The 18265-nt window shown below is 41.3% G+C and overlaps 1 protein-coding gene across 13 annotated transcripts in view; it reads left to right on the forward strand.

The window, feature by feature from the left end:
• The first annotated feature begins 15052 nt into the window (after positions 1–15052).
• The window catches only part of GPHN (gephyrin), a 375414-nt gene continuing 372201 nt past the window's right edge, over positions 15053–18265 (forward strand). For all 13 annotated transcript variants that reach the window (XM_044436487.1, XM_044436489.1, XM_044436472.1 and 10 more), the window contains exon 1: positions 15053–15161. In XM_044436487.1, coding sequence (XP_044292422.1) covers positions 15098–15161 — 64 coding nt within the window. In that variant the 5' untranslated portion in view covers positions 15053–15097. The remainder of the gene's footprint in view (positions 15162–18265) is intronic.

The raw sequence follows: 18265 nt of genomic DNA on the forward strand, positions 1-18265 counted from the left end.
TAGCTCAAATAAAGTACACTCATTATTTATGGCACTTCCTTTGTTATAATTAGTCACCTTTTAATCAAAATACATGACAAAAGAATGTCAGAGGCTCTGGTGTAAACCTAAGTGTGACAGTTTAAAAAAAAAATAGTATACTCATTTCCTGCTGGAAGCGTGACCTATAACTCAAAAGTACTATTTTTGTGCTTTATTATAAAACATTCTATTACAGGACCTGTCTCTATTATTAGTATCTCCCATTTGAGATCTATATAGCTTTGTCAGCAGCATCAAACGTGAGCAGGATTTTAATTCCAACATATATGTGATTCTAGGCAGGGAATTGAGAATGTTTTATCTGGCATTTCTGCTCTGAGAAATACTTGAATGGAACAATCGAGATGTTTACAGTCTGGATCCTAAGTTGCTCATCTATTTAGATAAAGAGAATGTGTTTTCTGGCAACCTCTCCACATTTAGCTCCATGCATTGTAGCTCACACCATTCTCAATGGCCTCCAATCCCAGGAACAAATTTCCAAGGGTCCCAGGGAGCCACAGGGGACAGCAAGAGCCAGGAAAACCCAGTTCCATTAACAAAAATGGTTCCATCTGGGAGACCATCTGGAGCAGATTGTGGGATGGGGGCTGTAGGGAGGAGGAAGGAATGGGAAAGTCTAACTGAGCAAATTTAAGTCTGCTCACACAGATGTGGATTTTTGCCCATTTAAAGTGCATAATTGGTACAGCTCTTCTGAACCCTTGGTTAGTGCAAAGAAAAATAACTGGGTGAAGAAGCACAGCATTAAATTATAAATCTATTAATATTCCTCAAAATATAACCATCTGATCAGCAATTGCAATCAAGAGTGTTGGTTCTGATATAGTAGGTACAGGATTAAGAATCTAAATAAGATCGATGAATTGGTGATCCATCTGATGTAAATGGCTTTCTTTGGAAATGTCAATATTTTGAAAATCTTGACTTGGATCCATTGGTTATTCTTCCAATAGAAGGGAAACCATTGGTGGAACTGATCCCATTCTACAGCACCCCCAGAGGACTGAGGATCCCTTCAGAGCAGAATTGGGGGCACACATGAAGGCTGCAAGTTTGGGGGGAGAGGAAAGGGTTTTCCATTGTACAAATGGAAGTTCTGTTGCACAAGTAGATTTTCACTTGTACAATATTGAATCCAAGCCTTTACAAATCTTTACATATAATAGGACTCAGTTATAAGGAAATGTAATTTCAAGACACCACCGCCACATTTTAAGGGTGTAATCCTATGCATACTTAGATAGATGGCTGGCTGGAGAATGCTGGGAGCTGTAAGCCTTGTTTCTGTTCAACTAATGTGACAGATTTGTGCTTGTTTAAGGATATTATGTCTCTTGCTTAGGGACATTTGTTAATGACCAGAGAGGCTTAGCTATTGGGTGGTTAAAAATGAAATAAATAAATGAGTAAAATATAGTATGGGGTTTGCATATTTATTTTTGACCATGGATCAGCAGGTAATGTATCCTATGGCATATTCCTGGTCAAAGTGTAACCAAGGAACCTGCTGATTTACAACATTCTTGAAAATAACACATAAAAGGGTTTTTTAAGACTCTGAGATCCAGCACGTCTGTTCATCATTTATTTTAAAATCTCAAGCAGGTCTTACAGTTCATAATATAAGAGCATTGATTTAAGACAAAATCGAAACTGACTGGAAGCAAATCACAATTTAAAACATCGTAAGCAAAGCACAATTTAAAATATTCTAGTCCTGGAAGCATTGCCTTTTTATAGTAACAGAGGATGTGATCCAATGCTCTCCAGATGCATCTAAGCCTCTGCTGCCACTGCACCTCATTCGGTGTATTATCTAGGTGGATATTTTTTGCCATCCAAATGAAGCAAAGAAGAGGAAGGGGGAGGACAGGAAGCAGCATCAGCCCCACCTTTCTAACCCGCCCCCCGGCTTTCTGCCCCCCACTCCCCATCATGCCTCTTTTTGTCTTTTGTCAGAGAGGCAGCACCCTTGGTTTTTCCATGCCAGGGGTGTGGAGAGGGGACACAAACTTTGGAGTCCCAGCACTGATGTTGCAGAACCTCACAGCTGGGACTCTGAATGATGTCTCCATGATGTCCAGAGGTCGTAAGATTGTGCTGAAAGTACATTGCTTACATGATGCTGTTGAGCCTGTCGCAAAATGGAACAGAGGAGTCAATGAAGGCTGGTGCCACTCCATTTCTGAGAGATGTTGTGTTCTATGAGAATTGATGTTTGAACATTTCGCCTCCCACATTGAAATAATTTATCAATGTGATTACATGATTCCTTTCTGTAGAATGGAATTGATTTAACAATTAGTTATGACTTTTTCCTCAAAGCTCCCAGCCATGATTTTGGGAAGTCTGCATTTTCTTCATTAGTTGTTAGCATTTCCAAGCTACATATTCCCCTTCAAAACAAGATAGTATCCGCTTCTCTTTCACAGGTTGCTTTCTTCATCTTATGAATTTCTGAGTTCTATGTGTTTCCCATGATACTTCATGTCATCATTTGCTCTTTTGCATCAAGGGCTAAACATGTACATGGTATGACTGTCTTCTTTGAATTACCTGCTGACTTTTCCTGAGCTCAGCTGAGGAAAATAAAATCATCTTTCCCATAGTAGGCTCCTAGGTCAGTGAAAAGTTCACTGGATGTCAGAACGAATGCTTCTGCTAGAATGCCTTTGCTGCTGTTTTAACTCTAGGCCCATACATTTAGTCCACAATAATTTTTTTCAGCCTACATTCCAAGCCTTTCATTACATGAGTGGACAATCCCGCATGTACTACAATGTTCCTATTAATTATTGCATGATTTCTGACAGTTGATAGAAAGGTAACCTGCAGTCCTGTTCCAAGACACTGGGAACCTCTGTTGATCACCAGGACTTTACACGGGAAAGCTATAAAAACTTATCTTCCTGGGCCTAAATGTTATATAAACACAGAGAACATCTTTTAGTGATGTCTTCTGATAAAGGTAAAATAGGCAAAATGAGTCTGCTTGTAGACAATGAGCTAGATACAGACCTGCCATCCTGGAAAGGCTCCTTCAGTTCTTGGAACAGACTAGAATCCAGGGGAAGGTTTCTCCTGGAGAAGGAGAGCAAAATGCTCATTTTTGCCAGCTCTTCTTTTCCCAGCAATACATGATGGGCTGTGGTACATGGTATTGTGTGCCAGCTGCTCTCTGTGTGGTTCACAACGTTTCAGTCACCCTCCAGATTTTAACTAGGTCCAATGCTGCTTAGCTTCCTCAATAAGGATCAGGCACTTCAGGCTATATAGAAGCTTGTAAGATGGATGGCAGGGTGTGTGTGCTTTAAGCAATCCTCCTGGCACCCATGGCCTGTTTGAGAGATATATGTTGATTGACCTTTGCACAATCCCCAGTGTTCACATAGCTCAGATATTTGAAAATCTCCAAGCATGTGCTGACATTCCACAAGCCACAGTGGGCCACAATGACCAAGCCAATTGAGTCACTATTTCAGGATATCCCCTCACCTGCTGGTAGAAAGCACGGGGGGAGGGGGGGAGAGTGGAAATTGGCCCCAGATCACCACCTATGCACTTTCTTCTGTACTAGCAGAAAACCATTGTGTAGACCTACAGATCCAACACATGATATTGCTGTTTTGAGAATTTTGAGCCAAATAGTCATAATAACATAGAAACAGAGTGAGTCAAAAGGGGTCTCCTGGGCCATCCAGTCTGACCTTTGGCTCCAGCCAGCTCTGCTCATGACATGCCTACCATGTGCATGTCCAGTCTATCCTTAAACACCCTCACTGTTGGGGCTTCAACCACCTCCTGTGGAAACCCATTCCATACCCTGGGGGTCATAACCATCAGGAAGTACTTCCCAGCATCCACCCTAAATCTTGGTTACTTGAACTTGGCTCCATTAGAACACATCCTGTCCTCATCTGCAGGACAAAAAAGGTCATGACCCACCTCTGCATGGCACCCCCTCACATACCCGTATGTCACTAACAGGTCCCCTCCGAGTCTCCAAGGCTGAAAAGACCCAGCTCCCTCAGTTTCTCCTCATATGGCTCTTCCCATTGTTCCTTGCTTTCTGCAATTGATTTTATGTCAGGAGTGATCCATGATGAAGTTCCGAACATTAAGTATGCATAAATTTGTTAGCTCTGCCCAGTTTTCTCCAGATCGTATCAAATACTTTTGTAAGAGATGTTAAAAAATTTGCCCTTATTTAAGGGAGAAGGTTGCCACCATCTCACCATGCTTTAAAAGTTCTTACCATGGTTGCATGCACCTTCTAATATGTTTCTGTAATTTAAACATTTGCGCAGACTCAACCTTGGTGAATTAACAAAGGAAACTTCAAAATTCGAGGCCAATGCACTATGACTGGGTTCACATAATACAATAATCCACATTTCATCGCCTGTCCACAGCTGAACAACTCACACTCAAACCATGAGTGTTGTCTCAAGCCAGTCACTATACAAAATGATATACTTATGTTTTATCATTTCTATGATAATCTGCCACAGAACACCATTTTCCTTCACTTTCTTCTGTGGTCTAACTTTTATTATGATTAATTTTGTCCATGTTTCTCTCCCACACAACTCCACGGGAGGTATGGATCAAAAGAAGCTGCAGTAGTATTTTTCAAGAACACAGATTAATAAAGAATCTAATGGTGCAATTCTCTATGTGTACTCAGACTGGGACTTACTCCCAAGTAAGTGTGCATAGGATTGCAGACTAAATTTAATGTTTATGTCAGAGGTCTGAAGGATGCCTCAGCTTTTCATATGTTAATCCATCAATGAGGTAAGATTGTCAAAAACCAACTTTTTAAAAATAGTAGTAGGAAGATGCTTACTGGTATCTTTTAAAAGATATCTTTGAAATTCCACAGGGCTTGATGTTGCTAAATGATGGGATGTCACTACTTGTGAACTCAGAACTGTGGCTTGTTCATGGGCTGTTTTGCAAGACTACAGAGGTAGCAGGCAAGAACAGTGAAAGAATCCTACATGTGAGCACTGCATTACTACAAAGGCATTTGGGATACGGGAAGGGCCTGGGAGAAGAAATAATTCACAGTTTATTCAGTTCTCTGCCAAAGCCTGGGTAAGGCAAAAACCCTGGGCTAACATTATGTGCAAACCATGCCAGTATCACCACAAATTGCCACAGGACAGAAAAGACCTACTTAAATTCAGGGAAATTAGTGTTACTCCTTGCAAAACCTATAGCCCTATTCAGGCATGTGGAATCTGAGCAGAGCAAGAGCATAGGATAAAGGATTCTTTCCTTTCCAGGCAGTTGCCCTTCACAAGTTGAGAGCAACAGATGTGACCAAGAGTGGCAATGCTGGAACACTCCTCCTTATGCCTTTACCATACTCAGGTTCAGAACATCTGGACAGGGGTTAGGCACGCCAGGCATCTAAAATTTTGAGAAGTTAACCTTTTTACATGCCGTTATTTGCACTAGATTTCAACTGAAAATAACCTGTTCATTTGAAACAGGTTGTTTCAATCGTGTTTATTGTGGGTTTCAAAAACAATCCAGAAGTTGTGGGTCATTGTTCCAATGTGTATTTCATTGATAGTCACAATTCATCATGGAATAATAATACATTTATGAAGAATGTTGCAAAAAATATGGACATTGGTTTATTTTTAATAATTTGAGAGGCATGGCTTTGTGCAAAAGCCAGTGTAGCATTGTTGCTGAAATTCCGTACTTGGAAGTCGCAAACCACAGCACAAACCCATGCATGTTTACTTAGAGGTAAGTAACACTAAGTTAAATATTATTTATTCTCCTTTGCTTAGATTGTAGCACCAGGTTCAGTTCCCTGCTTAGCCACAAAGCTCACTGAATGACTGTGGTCAAATTCAGGACAATCTGCAGATAGAACACTGTTTGTAGTTACTTTTCTTCCTGAAACTAGACTGGTGTTCTTTGTGGAATGCCTTTACCACAGTCTTTCTTCCTGGACAACATCCAAACAATCTCTTATTTATTTAAGACTGTAGTAGTCCAGCAGGTGTTTGGCTCTTCCATAACCTATAAGCTGTGGAAAACCTGACGTTTCTTTATTGCTGCATTTAGGCTGTTTTATCTAATCTTGCAGTTGGTAGTTTTCCGTTTTTAAGTTCTTTCGTAGTTATTAGTTTTGTTCTCATTGTGCTGCTGTTACTTTTAAGAAAAGTGTTAGCTGCCCAGTGTCTTGATTGAAAAAAAAAAGATTAAAAAAGCAAACAAACTACAATTCCTTCTGTATTACACCGCAAGAGTTATTCCTTTAAAGTCCTAATAACCATCAGGCTTGTTCTGCTTCTCTGTTCCAGCCAAAGAAACATTCTGCTGAAGCTCAAGCCACTAATCTTTAACCCCCGCCTCCCCATCTGGGCTCATATCTTTCAAAGGAAATAAGTCAATCTGTTCTCCCATTCCAATGTGAACCACCACGGGCAATATGCATGTAAAGGGGACACAGGCATTTCAAAACAAGTATTATTCATTTTCTCCTGCCAGCCAAGTCTTCGTTTTGCCATCATGAGCCCTGGATGACTAAACATCTTCGTTTATCATAAGAACATAAGAAATGCAAGAGCAGATCAGACAAAGACCCATTTGGTCCAGGATCCTGGGTTGCACAGCGGCCAACCAGATGCCCACAAACAGGACACAAATAACCTCTGCCCACTGTAGTTTCCCAGCATGTGGTGTGCAAAGGCATGTTTCCGCTGATCCTGGTAGTAGCAGATGACCATCATGCTTAGTGACAGATCCCTTTATTATTTGTCCAAATGCTGCTGCCTCTTTAAACCCATCAAAGGCAGTGGCCATTACTACATCCTTCAACCACACCCCTCAACAAGCTAGAGATTAGAATTAGAGAGAGTAGCAATAAAGAGATAATAAATAAAGCTAGAGAGTAGCAATAAACTAGCATTTTTTCATCAGCAACACTCAGGTGGATCTCAAGAAAACAAGCAGTCTGGCCATTTCCCATGCTCAGAGAAGCTGATCTGAGCAAATTCAGATCTTCCTCTCTCAAAGAAGATCATTCTTTCAGAGAAGAAGACCTGAACTTGCTCAGCAGCAACTGATCCCAGATGTCATTACCAAATGTCATCCATGTCTGACTCAACCCGTCATGCCATTTTTGCTTCCTTACTGGTTGATCTCCATCTAGACAACGCACTCCTGGTGAACTGCTCTCCCTATTCATAATGTTTTATTCTTGTGTCAGCAGCAGATTAATGATGCTCATTAGAGTATTCATATAAACCTGCAGCAAGAGCGAAGGGGGTGAACAGAAGTACAATGTATGCCTTGCATACATGCATTTCTTAGCATTTTTCTCAAACTCTATCTGTATAAACAATGCCAATGCTGAAATTCAGACATGGGCAGTCTGATCCAATGTGAGATTACTCTGAAGAAAGTCTCAATTCACTGCAACTCACTCCTGAGTGTGTATGCAATTACAGTACTAACATTTTGTCTGTGCACTGTCAGATATGAAAGTAGTGGCAAAGAAGGGTAAGAAACAAGATAGCAATGAGGTATGCAGCTGCTGCAGGTTTGCTCTGCTCCTGGCTTGGGAGCGCAGCAGCTTTAGCAATGTAAGATGTACCTATGACCCACAGGTTCCTCCAGCCACACCTGAATGCTTCAGTTACACTCTTTTTCTGAGAACAGCGTTTTGCACTTTTTATATTGTGGTGGACAATCTGTGGCCCTCTACAAGTTCTTTGAATGCCATCCCCATCACCCCTTGTTAGGAATGACAGGAGTTGCAGTCAAACATTCTGCAGGTCCACAACTCCTGTTCTTGTTTATGTGGGTAATTCTTATTGAGGAAAAGGCACTAGAAAGTTTTGATGCTTTTGAAATACCGGTTTATTTGCAAACATGGAGTAGAAGGGAGGCAGACACCAAGACTGGTCTTGAAAGCAACATTTATTCCCCAAAAGCAACAGCATGCCCTTACAGCACTCCAAGCCAACTTTGGAAACACAGGGAACTTCTAGATGAAGGAGTTTTACAGCTATCAAGAAGAAGGCATTGCTTGGAGAATCGATATTTTATTTCCTTAAGCGATTTAATTTAGGTGGCACAGGAGCCTTTGGTGATGACTTTGTCAAAGGCCTTTTGGAAATCCAAGTAAACAGTGTCTACTGGATCACCCATGTACATGCTTACTAACAGTCAAGAACTCCAGCCAGTAAGTTAGTGAGATATGACTTCCCCATGCAGAAACCATGTTGGTTCTTTTTCAGTAGTTTTCTTTCGATATATTTAATGATATCTTTATTGTTGGCCTTGATGTTGTTAGCAATATGCTCCTCAAACTGTTCCTCACTTCTCCGACTGCCTGCCTGCATCTCCCTTGCACATTTCCCTTGCAGTCCCATCTTTTCCTCTGTGCAACCCTTCCATTTTTTGAACAAAGCTTTCTTCTTCCTAAGGGCTTACATGAAATCCTAAGGGATTTCCTGGACATCGTGCTACCTTTCCTCATTTGTGGTATGCACATTGTCTTTGCCTCTATTATAGTCTTTTTGAGTAAACTCCAAGTACTTCGAAGTGATTCAAACTTCTTGATTCCCCTCTTCAGCTTCTTTACCAGTTCCCTTGTTTTTGAAAAGTTTCTTCTTTTGAAGTCAAACCCAACTGTGTTTGACTTCTTTGGCAGTCTTCCACCTAAATGTTTATTAAACGTGATACCAGTGTGGTCACTGTTTTCTGTTAGCTCAACAACATGTATATTTGGTACTATATCCTGAGCAACCCCACCTGAAGTTAAATCCAGAATTGCCTCCCCTCTCGTTGGTTCTATGACGAACTGCTCTGTCTCATTTCAGAGACAGGGAGAAAGACTTACTCAGCCACTGAGTGCCTCAATTAAAGGAAAAATGGTACCTCCTTTTGCATCAAGTTCCTGACAGTTTGCAGATTCCTCAAATTTATTTTTTGGTCAAAATGATACACTATCACTGCAATGTTTATGATAATATGCTGTTGTTGAGGGTTAGGGAAAGCCAGATTGGCATTTCTTTGAATTATACATTCCATTAAGCCCCGAGGCAACATTTCGGAGAGTTAGCAAAGAACTAGATTCCTGCTTCGATGAGCTAGTCAGCTAACAGCTTATACTGTCATGGCTAAATATGGTAGGATACTTGTGGAACAGATATTTCTGTAAGTTTGCACATCATGAAGAAAACATTACTAAGCTGAAATTGCTATGTAAGCAGTCATGAAAGAACACTTTTATAAATGCAGCTTTGCTATATGTAAGACCCCTCCAACCTCCTGATGCACTTAAATATCTTATTAAAGGAGTGGACAACTTTGGAGAGTCTGCTGAGGGCCTTTGGTGGATCTCTGCTGCCCTCTGATCCTCATGCGAGGTTCATCCCTGCTGCTACTGTGCTGGCACCAGCAGCAAGGAAATTGGTAATTCGATAGGATTGATTTGATTGATTACATTTGTATGCCGCCCCATAGCCCGTAGGGTTTTTTGGGCAGCTTACAGCAAGACAAGATACAAAATACAATCATATAAAAAAATACCATCACAAAAATACAAAATCAATATAAATATAATACGATACTCATAGCAAATACAAATTCAAATACAATATTAACAGCAGAGCAATACAAAATCAAACAAAGTTGCTTAATGCAATAATATTCATAATGTTAAATAATGAAATACAACTAACCCATCCACTCAAACCCCCAGATTGATTAGGAAAACACAGTGAACACATCCCTGCCTCAGCACTTCCCATACACCGTCACACCCGAGAAAAAGGCCCGGTCTTTGGAGCCCTGCCCAGAGGGCAGACCTGGTATGATGTGGCTCCCAGGTGGCTCCTATTGAGCTGTCTCTCCCCACCCCAGTGGCACTGGGGCACCACCCATGAATGCGATGCCAACCAAGGAGGACGTGTGAATGTGCAGGGAGAGCGCAGCTAGCCCCTGCGACTAATTTGCTAGGAAATTAGGAAAACTTCTAGAAAGCAGCAAAAGAGGCAAAATGAAGCATATTTGCTACCTAAATTTGGCCTTTGGACCACTCTATTGTATAAATTGCCAATTTTTCTGGCCAGTGTGGCAGTGGGAGACACATATTAATGTGTGAGACACACTAGAGGGAGACACACACATCTGGAAAGAGTTCCCCAGAGAGGTTCACCTGGCACCTCCTGCACATTCTTTTAGGCACCAGGTGAAAACTTTTTTAAATTTGATAGTATTTTAATTGTTAACTTGTTTTAAGCAGCATTTTAACTGTGGGTATGTATCAGTTTTGTGCATCTTATATTGGTCTTAATGATTTTTATTTGCAATTCTGTATTCCGTATTTTATTTTGTATTTTGTTGTAATCTGTCCAGGGAGCTGTATGGCTAATGGGGCAGGTTAGAAATCTAATAAAATAAATAAATAAATAGTTATTATTATAACCTCTAAGGATTCGACAAACTCTCTATATAACAAGAGTATCCTGAAGGAATTTTTAACAGGATAATTGGCAGTTTCAAAACTCCTACCAAAAATGTATGCTAATTTTCATTGCAAACAAATCCTGGGAAGTCACATGGGCCCTAAACTGAGTAGAGTAAATCAACTAATCATTACACAATACTGAAACTGAACACATTGGTAAATGATTCCTAAATAAATAGATATCTATCTTTTTAAATGGGGTTAAATAGCTATATTGATTTCAGTCCGGTCATATTGCCTCCTTCTATAAGAACTTTAATTAAAATACATCTTTTTCATTTCAATATTATAGTGATATATACTACTTTATAAAGCTCTCTTATCTTCTGGTTGGATTTGTGTTCTTTGCTTGTATTTCTGACAGCATTACAACTCAGGTGTATTTTTTGCAGCAGTATTTATTTTCCTTCTTGAAAAAGGTCTAAGAGAGTGTCAGATGACAGAAAGTTTTATAAGTTTGAACAGGCTTACTTTTTTATTTGTTATATTTGAGAAATACAGAATTAGATCAGTAATGAAGTTAACACCTCTTTTGCATTACTACCCCATGTTTTGCATAGTTGTAAATCAGTCTAAATCTAATAGAACCTGTTTAAAGTGTTTTTATTTTCAATGAACATAACAAACTTAGCAGGCTAAATAATACTTAGAAATGAAAGGCTATATAGGCTATTACTATTTTTAATTGTATGCCTGTCACTTGAGCTTCCTGAATTCTCCACTACATTACTGGGAGACACAATTAGTCTCTTTACCTCACATGGGTAATAGAGATAAAATTTTATTAATTATCTATTGAGACAGCTAGTATTGTGATTTCACTTGGCTTCATACCACTGAAAAAGAAGTAAAATCCTGTATTCTGGGACTGACCCCTTGAGCCAACCAAATAAACTATGTGCAACAGATAGCAAGTTTTAAAATAGCAGGAAATACTACAAAAAGTATGATACAGTATAAAATACCAAGTAAAGGAATTAGTACCAAGCAGATGTTTTAAATCCTCCTTGCTTCAGGTAATTTTTAGAGAATGTTTTCCCAAGTATTCCTGCCACATAAACTGTGCTTTAATCTCCAGGATTATATTAATACAATCCTGTACATGTTCCAGTGGGACCTACTCTCATGTAAGTATGCACACGATTGCAGCCTAAACCTCAGCATTTTTACTTAACCATTCATTGTTTTATTTCCCATCATATTAGCAATTGCAGGGTCTGTTAATTAGAATTTTTCTTGGGTACTAATTATACTTCTTCAACCTGAATATGATTATAGGAGAATCCAAATCTAGTGATATACTGAGCAACTAACAGTCTGAAACATGAAATAAATCAAGCATGAAAAAGAGTTTTGGGATGTGTAAACTGTCTTCTAATAAAAGGTTTTAGGTGCAGCAGACAAGGGATATTTCAAATAAAGCTTGAAATAAGTAGTTTAAGAAGGAGCTGTTCTATGTTTCAGAGCACTGATTTGGTAAAGGAAATTCCACAAGTGATAGCAAAGTAGCTCAATCAAACAAGTGGTAAAAATGAAACACAGTAACAATAAGAGTGGTCAACATGCCATTTTAACTCATTCTTCTACTGGTATTTATTGCCTTTATGCGTCACAACTGATTCTCTGTCTCTGGTATAATTGCAATTATAATTATGTCTCCATTTGTATTTTTCTAATTGAATTGTTGCTTTGTTTTATTGTAGACCATTCTGAAACTTACAGAACTGAGGTTTGTATAAACTTAACAGTTCTGGATCTGAAGGAGCACATGGCTAGTTTTGCATGTCATACAATAATTTGGGGATTTGGTTCATACACAGCAGCATACCATGTCATAAGGCCACCACTATTTTATTTATTACACTTGTTTAAGGCTGCCCGTTGGCATCACACTCTCTTCATTTTCTAAAAGCAGTCTGTTATAAGCCCTATCTGCTGTTTAAAGGTGGGCAGGAAATTTAAATATCCCCACTGGGTGCCTTTGAATCCAATCTTAATAAATACTATTTGAATATGAATGTGCTTTAGGGAAACTCTTAATACCTTAAAAATTATTAATACTCACAGTAACATTCTATTGGCAAGTTACCAAGTAGCATCTTAAAATAATCAGTGTTATATCTGAAATTATTCATCATTTTTATCAATTTCTTGATCAAAGCGGCATTATAAAAGCTGTAGAAAAGTGTAGGAACTGCAAAACAAAACTTCATTTCTCTACTAGTGGAATGTGCAGAATGGAGCTACCCGATTTAAGGCACAATATGGTATCCTGCCTCCTGATGGAGCAATATATTTCAGCAGTGCTCCAAAATCTCCTTTGGTCCGTATCACTTTCCAGATAAATTTCAGGGTGTTATTTTTGATCCTGCTTTCTGGGACTGCTTCTTCCCTGTGGTTGCATCACTGTGCTCATCACTCTCTGAGGCTGGCCAATTTTTAACTAATTGTATTAATCCTTGAAAACTGATTGAAAATGTTTATAGCCTGCTTTTAATACCATGTGAGTAGCAGAAATTCAGCTCGTATTTAAATAGGTAATAAGGCTAAGATGGTGTGTACATCTACTTGAGAGTAAGCTACAGTGATTTAATACCGAAAATGTTTATAGCCTGCTTTTAATACCATGTGAGTAGCAGAAATTCAGCTCGTATTTAAATAGGTAATAAGGCTAAGATGGTGTGTACATCTACTTGAGAGTAAGCTACAGTGATTTAATACCGTAAAATAGATTTCCAAGTAAACATACACAGAATTAGGCTGCAGATGTCCACTGTAGATAATGGGACCATATAAAGTGATGTTTTTGTACTGCTCCACAACTGTGGAGCTAGCACCTGGAAACCATGGTAAGATCATTGTGATGTGACTGGCTTTTTATGGCTGGCGTAAATTTGTTTTGAACATCTGGCAGTTACATATGTTTCGCTTAGATCTCAAATGACTTTTACTTGCATATTTTATTTCTCTTTCTGGTTTAATCATTTTGCCTTAAGAAAAAGTCTTTCTAAATAAAGAGTTATAACAGAAAAAGTATCTCCAAAAGTTATAATTCTAGGCTGTTATAAACCATATAACATCCACTTTTGCATTATCTGCTAGACCTGTAAGCGAACCTTATAACTCTTAATGCTACAAGAGTTAAGAATTTTCTGTTCTAACCTTTTTTGGTTTTTGTCTAAATTATTGCAGATGCGTGTGAAACAGCACTGAACTTGTCAAAACAGCACAGGTAAACATGCTGCCCAAATGCATGCATGATGAACAGATGTCGATTGTAACATGCAGGCATTTGTGCAGTAAAACACTAGTTTAATATGTGGAACTGTGGTATAGTTTGGATTTGATGCTGTTATCAGTTTTTAATGCTATCTGCTTAGCTCCCATAATGGCCTTTAGTAATATGCTTCTAATGCCTGTGTACATGCACAGTACATGTGTTATTGCTATATTTACAAGTAATGCAGGTGTGTGAACCTGCAGAGTGATGCAGGGTTATGCAATACTGAGAATGTGAATGGAATGTGGAAAAATACATTGCAGTATTTGTGTGTGGCACACATTACTGGCGAGCAAATTAAATCAGAGCTTTTGGTTTGTACTTAACTATTACAAATACCTGAATTCTGCATTTGTCTTCCTCGATTTCCAAGCCTTTCTATGCCCTGGCGTATCAGTAAACTCCCATTTGGCTTATATATCGCGCATGCAATGGAGAGCAATAAACGTGGTTGTAATGTGAATAAGTGGAATGTGTTTGGAGGCGAGAACGTGGCCGTCCATCGCAGGAGGTGTGCGTGCAGTTGCTTGCACGTATGAATGCAGTGCAATATGTGCCAGTGCAGCGTGATGCAGTCAATTACGTGTGGATGTAAAAATGGTGACTGATGCATGTGTGGGTGCAGTGCAGGTGCATGGAGTGAAATACCGACGTGTTCCAACGAACGCAGGGCGTACGAGCTCTCTCAAATATTTCTGCCGTTTCATAAATACGGAACAAGTATTGGGAATTTGCAGACAGGCGAGATTAATGCATTTTCTGCGCAGAAAAACAAAAACAAGAAATCCTTCGGATTCTCCCCACACCGGTATAGCAGGACCTCCCCAGCTCTTCTCGTGACCCAATCGAATCGGACGGAGGAGGCAGAAAAGAGCAGAACAGGCAGTGCTTTCGGAGTTCGATTGCTACTGCCTGGACCCAGTACTTGAGGAGTCCTCCTCGGGCTAAGAACTCACCCGCGTTCTTTTCGGCTCCTCCTCCGGCCGGTCTGGTTCGCTCGGCGTTCGTAGGCTGCGCCTTTCTCCCGTCCTTCGCCCCGCCCTCCAGTGCACTTCTGCCGAGCCGCGCGCACGCCATTGGGCCGCTTCTTTGAGCGTTGGCACCGCCCTTTCTCCATCCCGCTGGCTCCGCCTCGCGCGCTTTTCCTCTCCCCTCCTCCTCTTCCTCCGCCACCGCCTCCCCCTTCCCTGCTCTCGCGCTCCTTCTCCCCCCCCTCTCCCCCCCCCACCCGCCTCCCTGTCAGTGCGGTGGCTGCGCTGGGAAACATGGCGTCGGAGGGGATGATTTTAACGAACCACGACCACCAAATCCGCGTCGGGGTTCTCACAGGTAACGAACCGCGACTGGGAAGCCGGGCAGAGGTGGCTACGGGTCGGGGCTCGCGGTCAGTCCGCTTCGTACTGGGTGTCCCTGCCGCCGCCGCCGCCGCTGCCTCCGTTTGCTCCACCTCGACCACCTTCTCTCCCTGCCGGGGCTCCGCCGGCGCTGCGCCGGAAGCCGGACCACCTGGAGCCGGCTTCTTTCCCTCTGCTCCCTTCCGAGCCCGGCCTCTGCCTCGACCGCGCTGAGGTACAAGAGAGGAAGGACAGGGAAACTGGCTTGGCGGGCGACCGTAGCGCTGGTGGGATTGGGCGCCGCTGCTATTGCTGCCGCATGCGGGCGGGAGGCTGTTCAGTGCCGCAGCCTCGAGTTCGCCGCTCCCGCTGGGGACTGGCCCGTAAATAACCCGTGCGGTGAGAAGTAGAGCAAAAAGGGAAAGGGTGCAGGGAGAGGGGCATCGGGAGATGCCGGGCTTGCCTCGGGCGCGAGGGGGGATGCAGGTGCAAAGGTGCTTGGGAAAAGCGGGCACCTGGCCGGGCTGCGAGTGCCGGAGCGGCATGACCCGTTTCTCTCTTCACAGGCCCCGGAGGAATCCGAGCTCGGCATCCCTTCTCTTTCGGGGAATGCCTTGATCCTGGGCCGTTTTAAATTGATACCTTTGCAGTTTCTTCTTCTGGTGCCTTTCCACTCTGGTTCTTCAAGCCTGGAGGAGCCTGCGAAAGATTGGGGGGCAGGTTCCGAGCGTTGGGTGGGGGACCCCCGGCAACATGTCCTTGATGGGGACCCCTCCTCTGTCCCCCTGCTGGTTTAATCGCACCAGCTGCGCTGCTAAGAGAGAGGGAAGAGAAAAGGCAACCGTCTTCGTTGCTGCTGCTCCTTGTAGCCGCCTCCACTACTCCGTTCAAGGAACAACTACCAACGCCTCCACACACTCTCCGGGTAGCGCAGGAGTTGGGATTGGGCCCACTGGGCCCTTCCAGCTCCTCCACCCGAGGGAGACAGTGAGCAAGAGGAGGCAGGAGCTGATGGTCGTTGTAGTGACCGATGATGCTAACTCTCCTAAGCGCATGAAAGCTAGTGGAAGAGGCTGCAAGGAGCTACTGCCGCCTCTGCCTCCTCTTTGAACAGCATGGCAAATTGGATTGGGCCCACTTATCGCCCAGTTGTAAGTGAGTGGTTTCTTTTTGCCACTTCCTTAGGTAACTGAGCAGCAGAGGTGGCAGTAAGGAAGACCTAGCACTGTCTCCAGTGTGCTTTCACTGGGCATCATGTTGATTAGGATTGAAACCTGTGCGTCCAACCCTCTTAGTTGTGTTACCCAGAGGAAGAGTGTGAATGAGTGGAGACAATGGCTGTTCCTTGCTGCTTGTTGCTTGCTTACCTGCCCAGCCAAGGAGCAGCCACTTTCACTTGCTTGACTACTCCTTAGGGCATGTGTGCTGGGCCCAGTTCTTTCTACCTACTTTCTCTCTTTGGCAGGCAAATAAGATTCTTCAGACTGGCTTTCACTGGCCTATTTTGGGCAGGAGGTGGACAGCAGCACAAAAGAGTAGAGACCCACACTTACTTTCAGTGATAGTGCCCTTCAGTGGCATGTGGTCGAGGGTTTTCACTTTCGTGTTTTGCAAAGGTGATAGGGCTTTAGCTATTTCCTAATGGTGCTGACCTCAGAATGCAAAACTGCATTCTCTTGGGAAACCTAGTCCAGAGTATAACAGGTCTTGTAATGAGTATGTATTGCTTCCCCCACCACCATTCTCTTCTTTATTTTTCCGGTGATGTGACTGACTAGGTGTCTTTTTGGAATTTTGGCTTTGGGACCATGAGGCATATCTTGAAAGGGCAGCTGAAGGGTTTCACTGATGAGTTTAGAGTATGTAGTGATGGAAGGATGGGGAATGTGGGCAAGTGGACTTAGAATTTTTCAAAGGAGAGGCTTTCCTTGTGTATATTTTTGTTTATCTTCTTAAAGGGGCTTGGTGAAAGCTGAATTCCACCCAGTGAAGATTCTTTGTCGGCAGAAAGAGAGAATAAAATATCTGAATGAGGTCTTGAATAGCAAATTGGAAATTTATTTATTTAGCCTTGTGGTATTAAATCAAAATGCATCTTTCTTAAAAAGAATGTTCTATATTCATTTACTGCATGGTTGGCTGTCCCAGTTTTGGAGGAGCCTATGGTCTGCCTATGAATAGCTACTTGGAACCTTCCTAAGTCGGAATATGACAGAGGGAAATCCCAGAGTCTGATAGCATGCTGTTCTCTCTTCTTGGTACTGAAACTGTCAGCCCTTGATTTTCATTATCAGTCGCTGCCAATAGAATGTAGTTACAGAACTTGAAATTTTTCTTCCTTTGGGTTTTTTGATCTGTTAAGTCTTTTCTTGCAACAGTGTTGGGGCAGAATAAATTTCTAGAAGTTATTGCTGTAAATCTTAATGATGTTTCTGCATAATAGAGAACTAGATTTTTAAGCATAACATCTGATTTTGCAAGGTATGATGATTAGATTGTAGAGATTTTGTTATCTTCTTATGTACATACTTTTCCATCTATATCTAGGAGGCAAGTATACTTTATAAGATTAGGAATAGGAGAAAAATAGGTAAATGTAAATTTTTCATTGCATATGTTTTTTAATTTTCATTTTTGGGCTGATATGACTTGATTAGTATAATAGTTTTAATAGTATTTATATTGGGAATATATATAGTAATACAATACTATGTTTTTTAATTTCGAAGACTTAATGTCCTTATTTGAATGTAGTAATTTTCAAACACAGCTTTTTTTTCCTATTTGCAAATATAATTGATCTTCCAATCAAAATGATATCTCTAAAAGGATCAATTCAAATAGGGGTGTAAGGATTATATACTGCGAAGTATAACTGTCCTGATGAAACTAAATGTCAAAAATTGCAGAAAGTGCAGTTTCAACCAATAGGGAAGTTTCTTCATTTGCCTAGTTGATTGACTGAAATTCTTTAAAAAGAGCTTGGAATTATTATTTCAATTATTCTGCCATTATTTAATCTTAACATGTTTTGCCTCATCTAGGTTTTACCTACTGTAAGCTAGTAATTGTTCAAGTAAAGATGTTTCTGGAGCTACA

The sequence above is a fragment of the Varanus komodoensis genome, unplaced genomic scaffold, assembly GCF_004798865.1.
Source record: "Varanus komodoensis strain SLA01 unplaced genomic scaffold, ASM479886v1 scaffold3, whole genome shotgun sequence".
Lineage (NCBI taxonomy): Eukaryota > Metazoa > Chordata > Lepidosauria > Squamata > Varanidae > Varanus > Varanus komodoensis.